Below are 13,648 nucleotides of genomic sequence, written 5' to 3'. Positions count from 1 at the left end.
AGTAGCACTTATTTCAGCTGCACAGTTTCTGCTCCCATTGGATGTGGTAGTAGTGCCCATCACCCCACTATGCTTCATTCTGCAGAGCTTATCATGAATTTCCTGCCTGTCTGGAAGAATGCCTACTCTTTCCACATGGCCTTCTTTCTCACCTCCTTTCATTCCTCTCAGGATCCTTTCAGAAACAAACACAGCACGGTTTTGCCAATTCTCAGACAGATGTAAATAAGCATTTTACTCTTCCACCCATCCCTCTCTTTCTTTATCTCTCTTCCTTCATCTCCCTTTTCTCATTCCATCCCTGGTGCAAGACGAATGATCAACATGACAAGAATGAGTAACTGCTCTCCGGGAGCCTGGACTGGTGCCCGCTAAGTTGAGGGGAGGGAGTGTAATCTCACCTGAGTCAGTGCACGGGCCTCTTGCTGATAGCAAGCACATCTTGATGTGATGCAGCTGATTGTTTAGTAGTTGTTGAAAATGTGTTAATTGTATTCTGAGTGTTCAATTAGAGCAGTAGTATAGTAAGCACAGAATTACCTCTCCCAGTGGCTCAGATACTGTGGCAGCATTCCTGAAATTCTACCATAGATTTCTGTAAGAGTAGATTGGATCTTAAGTGGTGAATTTGTTTTCATTTACCTTCATCAGCCACACTACATAATTCAAAATGCTAAACTGAGAGCTTCATGCAGCTGGGTACACAGCCCTGCTTGGGATGTATTTAATGAGAGAAGAGAGAAGAATACCTTCCATGGGATTTTGTTGTTTTGTCCAGCTATCAAATCTTTCAGGGCCTCAGAAAAATTGCTACAGTTCAGAACCTATTTTCAAAAGCAGAAGCTAACATTTTGTTTCAAATTGCAGAGACCCGAGAAATGCTGACCAAATTCTTCAGAGAGGTAGATCGCTTGCAGCTTAAAGTAATTTCTCCCTGTGAGATCAAGTCCAGCTGTTTCAAGTCAGATAGCCAAGAATCAGTTTCCACCATTCATTACGAAAAGCTGTGATTTAACCACTGGAGAGCTTTGAAAAATTCCAGCAATGATGTTTGCAGGTTTAAGTGCCTGACTGCCTTTTTGAGTATTTGAACCTAAGATTTATTTGCATATACATCCCATAGGCACTTTCACTTTCGTGTAATCCATTCTCACACTGCTTTTTCCAGTCCCTGTTATTTGTGTAGTTGGTTAAAATGTTTCTGTTGAATCCTTTGGATTCCGTGGAACTGGTGGAAAGTTGTCAAACTTTTCTCCCCTCCCTCCCTTCTTCAGTCTCTACAAGTAGAATTTCTCTCTGTATTCTGACCGCTAACCTTATGATTTTTCCCCTCATTTCAGACTTCTGGCATGAAATAATTTATTTATTCTGAGAGAGAAAGTTTATTTGCTTTTCTCCATTTTTTTCTATAGTTTTCTGTACTTTTCATTCAGCATCTGCTCAGCCCTACGTGCTTAGAAGTAGCCTTAGCTCCATGTGCACACCTAGCCTACACGTCAGGTCACTGACGCCTCTTAGCATTGCTGAGCAATTAGGGAAATCCTTTATGCAGCTTTAATGGAGAGTTCCAGTCCTGTCCTTAGTTTGTCAGACAAGCCACAAGAGCATGTTAGGAAGAGGTCTGCTTTTTCAACGAAGGCTTATTTCAGTTGATATATACAGTTGATGAGTCATTTGCACGGTGAAACCACTTTTGGAACCAGAAGCACTCTTTTTGGCCTTGCTGTCCTCTTGATATTTTGGAAAAAATAAGACCATCTGCATCTCTAATGCTGCTTTTTTGACTTGACTCCTATGGAAGTCCCCAGAGGTGAATTTGGTCCAGTGAATGAAAATATAAACAGAAACTTGTAGAAACTGCATTTACAATTCTGGAGCATATAAAATTTTAAATGTAGAAAAAGGCAATGGTGGCTTTACATACAGGAGTTGTTGATTTCAAGCTTGAATTTGATATAGTGGTTAGAACTAAAATAAGTACTGGTGAAGTAAAACAGTGCTGACTGCAGCTGTGTTTTGATATGCATGAGAGCGTCCCCTTGAATTATAAAGTGGGGTATTGGTGTGCCATGTAGAGCTACCACTGGCAGAACAAATTACACAAAGCTGCAACTGAAGAGTTTTAGCTGACAGAAGCAATAATATGACAGGGTTTTTGCAAACTGGAAAACAGTTTCTTTTTCTGATGTTCACTCCATAAACAGAAGACAGTGTAAAAACACAGCTGTATACTAACGTTATAAAACATCTGGTTCTCAATAAATTATGAAGCAGACATGCAGTTTAGTGTAAGAAGGCAAAAATAAATGGCAGAAAATTTATTATGGAACACTCTACAGTATTAAGGCCAGTGTATTCGAAATCACTGGTTGATTTTTGGCCAATGCTCTTTACACACATAAATCATTAGCATTAAATGTTGTATTCCGGGTTTGCTGTCTGTACATACTTCTTAATACTACTTGATCTGATTTTTATGTTGTTGGAAAGAATTGTGGCAAATGTGACTAAAAAACTGAGCCCACTATCTCTAACTCAGGAGAGCTGCCCTGTTCTGAAGCCCTTACAGGACCTCAGCTACGTCTCCTGCCTTCAGACAAAGCTGGTGCAGCCCAAGAGCTGTGCGGGCGTTTGCTTGATTAAATGTGCCATCTAGTGGGTGGCGGGTGATAGTTAATTTAAAAAAAGAAAAAGAACATAAAGCCAATGGACTTTTTAATGCATTTTTACACCAGCAGGGAAAATGGATGGAGGGTGACAAATCTTTATATTGCCTTCTTTTTCTCCCCCTAGTTAATAGGTCATTGTTTCTACTGTCTGTTGTCCGCTCCATGCTCTCAGGCTGAGGTCCAGACTGAAATCATCTGCTATGGCAGAGTATTTGGGCAGAATAATTAGTGCTTTATTTACAAAGTTTCAGAAGTCATATTGTAACATGACTGTTACTGCCGGCATCTGAAATGTTCTCAAAAACTTGTTTCAAATGCCTACAACTGCCTGAATTTCATAGAATCATAGAATAGTTTGGGTTGGAAGGGACCTTTAAAGGTCATCTAGTCCAACCCCCCCTGCAATGAGCAGGGACATCTTCAACTAGATCAAGTTGCTCAGATTCAGCCTGATCTTGAATGGTTCCAGGGATGGCACATCTACCACCTCTCTGGGCAACCTGTTTCCAGTGTTTCACCACCGTCATCGTGAAAATTTCTTCCTTATATCTAGTCTAAATCTACCCTCTTTTAGTTTAAATCCATTACCCCTTGTCCTATTGCAACAGGCCCTGCTAAAAAGTTTGTTCCCATCTTTCTTGTAAGCCCCCTTTGTGTGTTGAAAGGCCACCAGAAGGTCTTACAACCCTTGCTGCCCCAAAGTATCCCCATTGTCCACCTGTCCTTTATGTAACTGCTAAACCCTAGTCTTGCTTGTACATAAGTAAGTGGTGTGCAAATTGGATTCTGTACAAAAAGTGGCCACCGGGGCTACCCAGTACCTTAGTGGTTAGCACAGGCACCCAGGATATTCAAGACCCAGGGTTAAGCCCCTTGACTGGTTGATTATTTTGACTTTGGTTTCCTGTTGGTGCTGAAGTTTCCACTAAATAAGTAAGAGTTTATGTTGGGACACACAGGCAAAGCAACCCCCATTCTTTGAAAACCCCAGAAGAGGCTGAATCCTGCCACACATCTACAGTTGTTTCACATGCTACTGAAGTCTCACTTTATTTGAAGAGTCTCAGACTGTTTTCAGTTCCACGCAGCACATCACTCGTGTTGCCGATATCAAGAGGGCAAAGACATCTGTAGCTGCCTACGCTGAAACAAACCCATTGGCTTTGAGATTGGGGTTGGGAAAGAGGGTTTCAGATGGGGGAATACTTAGGGAGCGTTGCCCAGCTCTTGGTACAGTTTTGTCTCATGTAACATGGGAGAGGTTGCAGCTCACTGTCACAGCCTGGGAACGTGGTTTGAAGAACAGGGCACTGCATGTGGGTTGCACTGTAGTGTAACATTCTTCCTGCGTGCTCTTACTCTGTGCTAACATGGGGGCACCAAGCCCCCACTGGAAGCAGTTGAGATGAAAAAGCTTTATTTTAAAAAATGGAATAAAGTAATCTTTGTTATTAATCAGGGAAGGAGTTATTTGAGATAACCAACACCTGCCAGCTTTATAAAAGAAGAGAAGAAACGCACACTGAGGATCTTTGTTTTCTATATGTGATGTTTGCAGAATGAAGTTAAACACTGAAAGCAACATTTTGATGTTTTTTCTCTCTGGAGACACCTGTGTGATTCAGTCCGAGTCACTATTACTCTGAGAACCAACTTACCTGTGTGGATCCCATCTAATCAAGTACTTGTCATCTTGATTTTTAAAAGGTTTCTTTTAGATTGTTGGCTTAAGGAAAGTGTTATTATTTTCTGTCCCTTTCAATTCTAGGATATTAAACACCACATTGTTTGAACTGTATGAAGCTCTGGGCAATTTTCCTGCCTTGTGGGTCTTCAACGTCCTGCTTGTCATTCTTCAAATTCTGCACTGTTTTTGGTCTTACCTAATCATAAAGGCAGCCTACAAAGCTATTTCAAAGGGCAAGGTAAGACAGCACAGTTCTATTTCATGTTTAGGATTTTAACTTTTTCAATATCAATACAGGGTCACTGACTGTACTCGTTACTTTTTCTTTCTAATCCATAACACATTACTGAAGACCCGTACTGTTTTACGTAAACTCTTCTTTCTTTTCATGCAAACTTTTTTCCATTCCTTCTAACAAATGTCAGACAAGTTAATATACTCTGTAGTGATTGTATTTATATGTGCTTCCATGCTTCTTTTTCATAATCTGGTACACTGAACCAAACTACATTATGGAAAATGGATTAAAAAAAAACAAAGCAAACTGCTTTCTTGGGGCTGACAGTTCTGTTTTCCTTCTTTATAATAGTTGTTAGCAAAGTGTTCATTTCCCAGCTGGTAGTGATAGTAATAATAACACAAACTCAAGTTCTACTGCCTTTGCTAGTGTCAAAGTTACAAATCACAGCCTCTTTTGGTATTTTTGAGGTTCTGCAAAGAGCTATGTACTTTCTTTCTAGGATTCCCACAGCAAGACCGTTTAGAATAGAATTTAATGTCTTGCTGCCATTGTATTTGACAGGAAGATATAATTCACAGAAATGCTAGCCCCATTGCGCTGCCTGTGCAGATACGGTGCTCCCATTTAGGTGATAGAACTAACGCTCACAGATCATGTAAAGTACAGCACATTTTGCCCTTAAGAGTGCCTAAGTAGATGTTTTAGACATGTGACCGCCCCCAAAGTGAATGGGATTGTTCTGCAGAAAAATGCCTTCTGTGAATGTACTGGAGAGCTCAGCCTTGCGCTGGACGGAGCCCGGAATCTGCCATTCGCTCTGTGTGAAACAGTGCATGCGTGAACTGTATCTTGCCTGGAAGACACACTTCAGTCTCCTCTGCTTTTAGCGATTATTAGCCTCAGCTCTCCTGTCTGAATTACACCAGTGACTTCAAAGAGTGCTTCATACTCTTTCTTACTCTGCTTGTTTATCCTTTCCCTTGTGCTGTGCTGGAAGGCTGGGAAGTGGAACCCCTTGCATGTAAGTTTCTTTACATTTACTATGCCAAAGATTTATTCTGTGCAATACTGGTGTTTGTGTTGAGTTTTTGTTTTGTTTTGTTTTAATTTGTAGGTTCTGCTTGGTACTTTTAGCCATTGCTTGTGTTCATATATATAAAATGAAGTCTGTCTTTAAAGGCCATTTTTGCTTTGCCTAATAACATTCAAACCCAATTCTATCTGTAGTATCTGGGTGCTATTATGTTACAGCCTTTTCTACACATATGTATCAGCAGGATAAGCAGCTGCTCTGTCACCATTCAGGAAGCATACTTGAGACTGTAAGTCCTCCGCTTTGTAACTCAAACAATTGCACTGAAGAAAATTTAGATTATATGAGAGCAGAGCTAGCAGAGCTAGCTTTATTCACAGTAAAACAGTGGCCAACTTAAAGATGCATATACATGGAGGATTCTTCTTCCTTCAGATCTTATTTTCTCACTTGCAACCCTGTTCTTTCCATTTCTGCAGTAAAATAAGCAATGTTTTCACAGCACATTACAAATATCTTACAGTAGATCTTCTTCTTTAATTATTGTTTTATTTTTGTATTACTCGTATCCACCTTTGGAACAGCTCAGCAATTTATTATCATTAAATTTGTAATTAATCCTGATCATCTATTTCTTAGTCTCTGTTATGCTTAGGAGTTTTTTGAGCCTAGATATATATTTTCTAGGCTCCTTCTGTAGAAATTACTCCAGTGAGTTCTTCTGGGGATAAACAAAGAGAACAAAGTACTGCAAGATATGTTGCATTCGCATCAGGTTTTAAGTGAAAAGACCCTGGTATGTGTCAGCGTTTTAAAAATAAAGAGAGTGGATCACATGTTTAATGGAAGTGAATGCAGCATAGAATCTTCTTTTGATTGTTTGGCTTTGGGCAGGACCCTAGCAAAAGAATTGGCAGTGAATCTAATATAAAGAGAATTTAAGATGACGGAAAACTTTTTGACCATCTGGTCTGCCCTCGCATTGATCACAGGTGCTCAGTACCCTGTGCTGGGCTCATTCTCTTCTGTCTGATAAAAATATAATTGTAAATGTATTTCTGTATCCCCAACAGCTTTAGTATAGTCCTTTATATAAAAGAGACTGAAGTAATCTGTTAATTGAAGCTGTGTAAGTATGGAACCAAATTTCTGACCTTAGCTGAAGTCTAGTTTCATGGGTCTTCAAGGTCAAGACTTGCAGACTTGCTAGACATTGACATTAAAACTGTTACCTATTGGGAGGTATAAGGGAACTGTGTGTTTCTTTATTCCCAAGCAGAATAGTGTCACTCGGGTGTTATGATATTGCAAGGATGGTCGCAACATTGGGAGCCCCAAAGGCAAATGGCTGTTTCTGAGGCAAGAGCTGGAGAGCAGAATTATCATGAGGTCTCTCTGGAGTAGGGAGGATTACTGTAAGCAAAAAATTATATGCAGTGGCCCTGTTCTTTATTGTTTTGATTTCTTTGTGAAGAAGACTCGTCATGTACTTTGCCCCCTTTATGTCCATTCGCTATAGTAAAGTCAATTGTACTTCCCCGATGTGGCAATCGGCACAGCATGGATAGATTCTGAACAAATTAGGAAGCTCAGCTATACAAACAAGGGTAGAAGCAGGCATGGAAAGCTGCATTTGTAAAGCTGCATGCAGCTTAGACTTCAGACCTCTTTTCATTGATGCTTTTTTTTACTTCATCTGATACACTCTTACCAGTTTTGCAGATTTTCAAGATCAGACTGGGTAGAGCTCTGCCTGACCTTACCTGACCTTCAGTGGATCAGTGCAAAGTTCTCACCCTGCCTTTGCATGTGGCGTATGTGTGTGTACAGGCATCTGTGTTTCAACTGAGTCCAGGCAGGCAAAAGCAGAGACATGTGCCAGAGCTGAGATAGCTTTCAAAGCTCAAATTGAAAAATGTTTGAATTCTCGGATTCTGGCTTGAACAAAAAGCTCAGTTGTTTCCTTCCAATCTCCTATTGCTTGTTTCTTTTTCAAATTCTACAGGTAGCAAAGGATGACCGAAGTGACATTGAGTCAAGCTCAGATGAGGAAGAAACAGTACCTCGTTCAAAGACCCCGCACAGCACTATCACCACTAATGGGACCGGCGGTGCCAATGGGACAAACGGGTATCTTACTGGTGGCACTTGCTCAGAGGAGCATTAATCCTTGAGTTCAATCATGAGACACGAACAGAATGAACTGTTTGCTACTGGAAGTAAATTATAAGTTGTGAATGCGGTTTCTTCATATATCTCAGCATCAGAAAAAATTAGGAATATCAAAGCATTCTGATAGCGCACTGCCATATTTCCTGTTTGTGAATGAAGACAACACACCATTCTGTAATCGTAGGCATGCTGTATGTGTATGTAACTGACACAATGGGAGCAGTATTTTCACTTGTACTGTCTTTGAAATATTTATTTTATATTCTTTTGGAAACTTCTGGACAAAAGGGAATATCCATTCTCAAACTTTATCTCTTGGGATTCTCAGTGGTGGAGAGCATCATGCTCAGATCTCTTCTGTCCATCCCTGTTGCTTTTGCTGAGTCTGCTATAAGTAATAGTTGCTTGATTTGTTACTTACAGTAAGATAGAACATAGCTTTATAGATTCTAGATCTGCTTCAGATATTTTTGCTATCTTTGTGTTTTAAAGTGCTGGTTTTGAAATTGCCTATGAAATCACAGTGGCCGTTCCTCCAACAAAATGTTTTAAAACACTGGATTGATATTTTAAATAGTAGGTAATGTGGTCAATTAGCAATTCGGGGAAAAAAAACTGTGGTAATTGTGGGATATTATTTTAGCATAATTTAAAATTCAATTTGGTGGTTAATTGCATTAGAAGTAGACTCGATTAGTTGTGCAAATACCCAAAAGCATTGATGTCAACAGTTAGGGTAAACTCATTCTCACTTCTTTTTTTTTTTTTCCTTGGGAATTTTTGCCCTCTACAGATTCTAGCTTTTTGCAGAGATTCCATGTTGAAAGGTGTTTGTTCAAGTGCACCATTGTGAATCTAGACCTCACTCCTGAAACTATTCTTCACATTCAGATGGATGAGAGCAGGGGTGTAATGGAAAAAACAGCAGATGCAAGTTCATTGCTTCCTCAGACACAGTTCAGCTTAGGTATTGTTCTTATAATTACTGCCACTTTCTTAGTAGGCTGAAGAGAGAAAAGGCAGAATGTCATACATTACTAGAAGTAGTTTATTTTAAATGCATGAAAACTTGAGCAAAATTCACTTAATTCATAGCAAACTTTGAACGCTCAGCAGTATTTCATCACCTCTAGAAATAAAATTAAGGGTGTTTATAAAATGATTTTGCTCTCCTTTTTCATCCAAGATTTACAAACTGTGTCCCAAAGAAGACAAAGTAACACTCAAAACTCATCTTTTTTAACATTATATACACACTTCTTCCAGTCTCTAGATCAAAGTTTGGTGTAGGATGCTAAGGATCATACAACTCTTGCAGGACACTTTTCTGTGATATGTGACAGCAGTGCCAAAAGTAGGCAAGGTTCTTGGGTAACAGACTCTATGCAACCTACTGTTCAACAGTATTGTGTATGTGCACACAGAACCAATGTGCTTCTAGACCAAAGACTTACATATATTAAAAAAAAAAAAAGAATAGGAGAAAAAAAAGGAAAAAAAAAAAAGGAAGGAACAAACGAAGAAAAAAATGTGTGTCTTCTATATACAAAGATTGGATTGGAGTGCCGTGTTCAGCTGGAACTCTAAGCCAGGAAATATTTCTGATTCCTTCCATCTATGCAAATAGCAAAATATAGATGGTTTCTGATGCCATAAAACGTGTTTAAAGGCTCTATTTTATACAGACTTCATTGAAGAAAGTTGAGTTGCCACTTCTTTCTTTTGAGAAACTGAGATTTTTTCCTATTCTACTGGTCAGTCTTGAAAAATTCTGAAACCTTTATTATCCATAGGGACCCCTGTGTGTTAACAACAAATGTGCTAAAAGAAAGGGCAGAATAGCATGAATGAAAGTAGTACCTCCACTTAGTTGGCCATAAAGGAAAGAAAACTGAAAAATTGTAAATTGTAGAAGAACTGTCAGTTTTGCTACCCACAGAGCATGTTTTGAAAAAGCCAGGTAACCTTGTAATTCAGCAGCTGCCTAGCTTATGTGTCCATGAATATATCTGAGGGAGCAGGGGCGTCTTATTTAAACCTCCTTTTCCCCCAAAAGCTTCTCTGTCTCTAATTTTTCTCATCTGTCTCCTGTGCCTCTGATTTCATACAGTTATCTGCAGGACAGGTTATGTATGTGACAGTATAATGATTGCAATAGAAAGTTTCCCATCCACAGTATTTGAAGTGGCAGTTGTTTAATAATTACTGTCAAGATGGTACCAAGATTTTAATACAAAACCGTCCTGGGATATATTCAATGAACATTATAATTTCTGAAATCTGACCTGCTAAGATGGTCATAACAGTTTAAACACGCCTCTTTCCTGGTGTTGATTGCTGCCTCCACTGGACCATTTCCCTTCTGCAAAGATGGTTATTCTGGCAAAATACTTTGACTTACGTGGGGACAGAATGTTGCTCTGAAATATCAACGTACACAACATACACAACATAGAATAGCACGGTAATGTTGTTGATATCAGGACAGAGAGCAGTTTCCAAAAACAATCCCTGTGCAAGAGGCAGGAAGCCTTTGGTCCCTGTTGGTCCCTGCTGTGCTGTATGGTGTTGATTCGGATGTACAGTCAAGGCTACAACCCTTGAGATGATTCACCATCACTGGCTGTGTACCCCCACTGTTTAATAATGCCACTTGGACTGAAACTCTTCCTTTGAGGTTTAAATTCAGTTGCATCTATGATGCGCTAAAGCATGTACGCAGTTACCATGGCTCAGCTGACACCCAGTGACTTACTTATCTCATACAAACCTGGCTTTTTGGAGTCCATTCTTAGCAGCCTAGAATAAACTTAATATAGATATGTCTGGGAAATAGGCGAGATGAGAGAGTCAAATGACACATCTGCAGAAATGGGATAAGACTAAGGAAGCATTGAGAACTTGACTAAACTTTGCCGAACAATCACTAAACTTTCAAGCTATGATTTTTTTATGGAAATTAAATATTCACACAATTTTTTCGGTCTTTAGTGGGAAGGACCAAGTATTTTAGTGATCATACTTGGCAGTGTGTTTTGATTCATTGCTTTAACCAATGGATTTCAAAATTCTGGCTTCATCTTCCACTCTGCAGAGAGAATGTCATGCAACTGTTTCCTTTTCCAGTTGAATTTGTTTGCTTCTCTGCTGAAGAGCTTTGCAAGGTGCTTTTGGAGGCCAGCAAATATTTAGAGGAAAATCACACATATTCCAGAAAATGGATTGAAATGATTTGCATAGTAAATGCGAGATCTTTAAAGGTTCTGTATATTCGTACCTTTTGTAGAATTGTTGTTTTAGTCATTTTAGAAATGAGGGTTTGTACTCTGTAACCTATTTGTCCTCAACTTCTATGCTCCCTTTTTATAGTACGGTACACAACGCAGTGGTTGAAATGTTGAAGTAGAAAAATGAGGAAATGATATGTAGAGTTTATTAGTAAATAGTAAGAATTTGTCTTCTCTCCCTAGCCAGCCCAGAATATAGGAAAATAAGATTCAGATCTCCTTTTGTTTACTGTTTTCCATATTAGCATATTTTGTACCAGAAGAAAAATATGTGGGGTTTTGGGTTGGTTTTTTTTCATAAAAACCTAAAAACAAACATTGCAGAAAATGGTAGAAATATCTGATCAAACAAGGGTGGACGTTGGAATCTTTTGGATCTTGATCAACGTTAAGTAGTGCTAGTTCTAAAATACCAAAGTGTCCCAAGCTGTTTCCTTGTTGCCATTTTGTAGTTTTTTCTATGTGTTATTTATTTAATGATTCCAGCAGAATTGGAACAGGTGTTGCAGCTTCAGATGCTCCTTTTTCAGCCTGTGACCATTCGGTGTGATTGCCAATGACAAATCTTTTTTCTGAGACCCAAGTACATGCACTAAAGCTTTGCTTACAGTGAAGTGAATCTTGTCTCAAATCTGTATGTGTTTCGAGTGAAAATCACATTCTGGTTCTGAATGGGACGCGACAGTAAAAGCTGTTACCCTGCAGCAAATGTCAGTGATGATCAACACAGGTTGATTTAGACACTGCAAGCGTTTTACGCAGGGTATTCTAATAGGAAGCCTAATGCCTGTTTCATTCATCTTCTCATTACTGCAGCCTTCCGTATTCTCAGAGAAATATGGGCTACCATTGGTTTTCTACAGTTGATGCGTTGGTATTTTTTTAATCTCTTTGCTACAGCTCATTTTTGTATGTCTCTTATTGTCTACTTCTTGTGACATTTGTGCGAGAGGAGTTATTAAATACTTTTTACCCTTCCTGTAATGTAGACCCTATTAGGCCTAACTTCAGTGTTCTGTGAACTACAGTTGCCTTTAAACCATAAAGCAAAACCAGTTTGTATTACTTGTTTTGACTGGTTTTGATTTGGAACAGGGACCTAATGGGAACTTCAGTAAGACAACCTTATTCTTTTTTTCTTTTGTTTTTAAAAAGCACTAGTGGAAGTTTGGAAAAGTGGCGTACATGTGTAGCCTTTAAATTGTAAAGCTTTCTGATTGTAGTTGCAATGAAAACACAGTGTTTGAGTGTGTCTGTACCGAAATCTCAGTCTTTGAAATTGCTTTCAATTAAAAAAAATGGAGGAAATACTATGAAATGATGTTTTGGAGCCATATCAGTGATCACACATGTCAGACAAAAGACCAAAATTATTGTCTTACATCATTACCTAAAATGATCTGTGCAACAAAACACATTTTCTGGCTTCTGTTGAGCTTCAGCTTCTTGCAGTCCCCAGGTTTAACATTTTTACATGAACTCTCATACTGTACTGTGCATGTTGACTACCTGTTGCAAGTCAGGGTGAGGCAGATGACACTATTTCACCTGTGTTTTCATGACAATCCTGTGCTTGAGCAACTCTTTCAGAAATGCAGTGATGTGTAGGAACTCCACTGTCCCAGACACAGTGATGTGCTAGTTAGAAGTCCTTTCATATATAGCTGTTGCGTAGAACTTTGGGAATTATTTTGTGTTTAACTCAGTTGGTTTGGGGTTTTTTCAGTATGGAAAATAATTATTCCTCATAAAATCTCTGGAACCAATCAGTATTGTGGGCTATTTTAATTTGGAGGCACTTTCATAATAAACATAAGTATTAGGAATATAGTGTTGGTTTTCTTCTCTTTTCTATGAAATGCAAAAAATGTTTTCCTTTGGTTTAGCTTAAAGATTGTTATCCACACTGCAGACTCCAGCATTTTTAGAGCAGATCCAAGTGTGTCTTTGCTGAGTTCATCACTGTGGTATTTTATGTTATTTCTTGTATGAAACTGTTTGTAACAGTTGGTTACAGGACAGTAACAGTGGCAGAAGGACAAGTTCTCTCTATACAAGTTAAAATATTTTTATTAAAAGAAGACATTGTCTTGGGATTTCAAATTTTGCATGTTAATAATTTCTGAGTGTCCAGCTGGACCCACTTTGGAAAAGCTGTCTTTTTCAGTCTAGGTGGTCAAATTTCTTAAAAGTAGATATTCATTCAGATGTGTCAGGCTAAAGCACCACCTACTAACCACTTCTGGAAGTGAGAGAAGAGGGTCACTTGGACAGTGGTTCTCCAGAGAAAAAGCTGCATCTCTTGATTTTGCCAAGGAGGCTGCATCTTTCAGACCTGTACCATTACAGTAGACCAAATCTGCTTGCTTATTTATTATAGGATCCTATGTTTTTTCACTACTGTTACAAGGAAGAGGGGTAAAGGGATTTGCTTTACCTTTTTTAAACAAGGAGCTGTGTATGTGTAGCAATGCGATGAGCTGGAATTGCTTTCATACACTCACCAAAGTAAAGCCTACAAAATACCCTCATCAGGCAGGCTTTGGTGCAGCATTAAAA

General features: G+C 39.0%; 1 protein-coding gene across 2 annotated transcripts in view; it reads left to right on the top strand.

Moving 5' to 3' along the window:
* Positions 1-9,263, top strand: part of CERS6 (ceramide synthase 6) — a 131,263-nt gene extending 122,000 nt beyond the window's left edge. The window contains exons 10-12 of one of the 2 annotated variants that reach the window (XM_074594142.1): positions 4,438-4,594; positions 5,595-5,618; positions 7,636-9,257. In XM_074594142.1, coding sequence (XP_074450243.1) covers positions 4,438-4,594; positions 5,595-5,618; positions 7,636-7,797 — 343 coding nt within the window. In that variant the 3' untranslated portion in view covers positions 7,798-9,257. Of the gene's footprint in view, positions 1-4,437; positions 4,595-5,594; positions 5,619-7,635 lie in introns of both variants that reach the window. The other variant, XM_074594143.1, reaches the window with a different exon arrangement.
* The last annotated feature ends 4,385 nt before the right edge of the window (positions 9,264-13,648 follow it).

Source organism: Larus michahellis, chromosome 7 (genome assembly GCF_964199755.1).
Source record: "Larus michahellis chromosome 7, bLarMic1.1, whole genome shotgun sequence".
Lineage (NCBI taxonomy): Eukaryota > Metazoa > Chordata > Aves > Charadriiformes > Laridae > Larus > Larus michahellis.
Note: the sequence above shows the minus strand (reverse complement) of the source record. Positions and strands in the feature narration are given on the sequence as shown.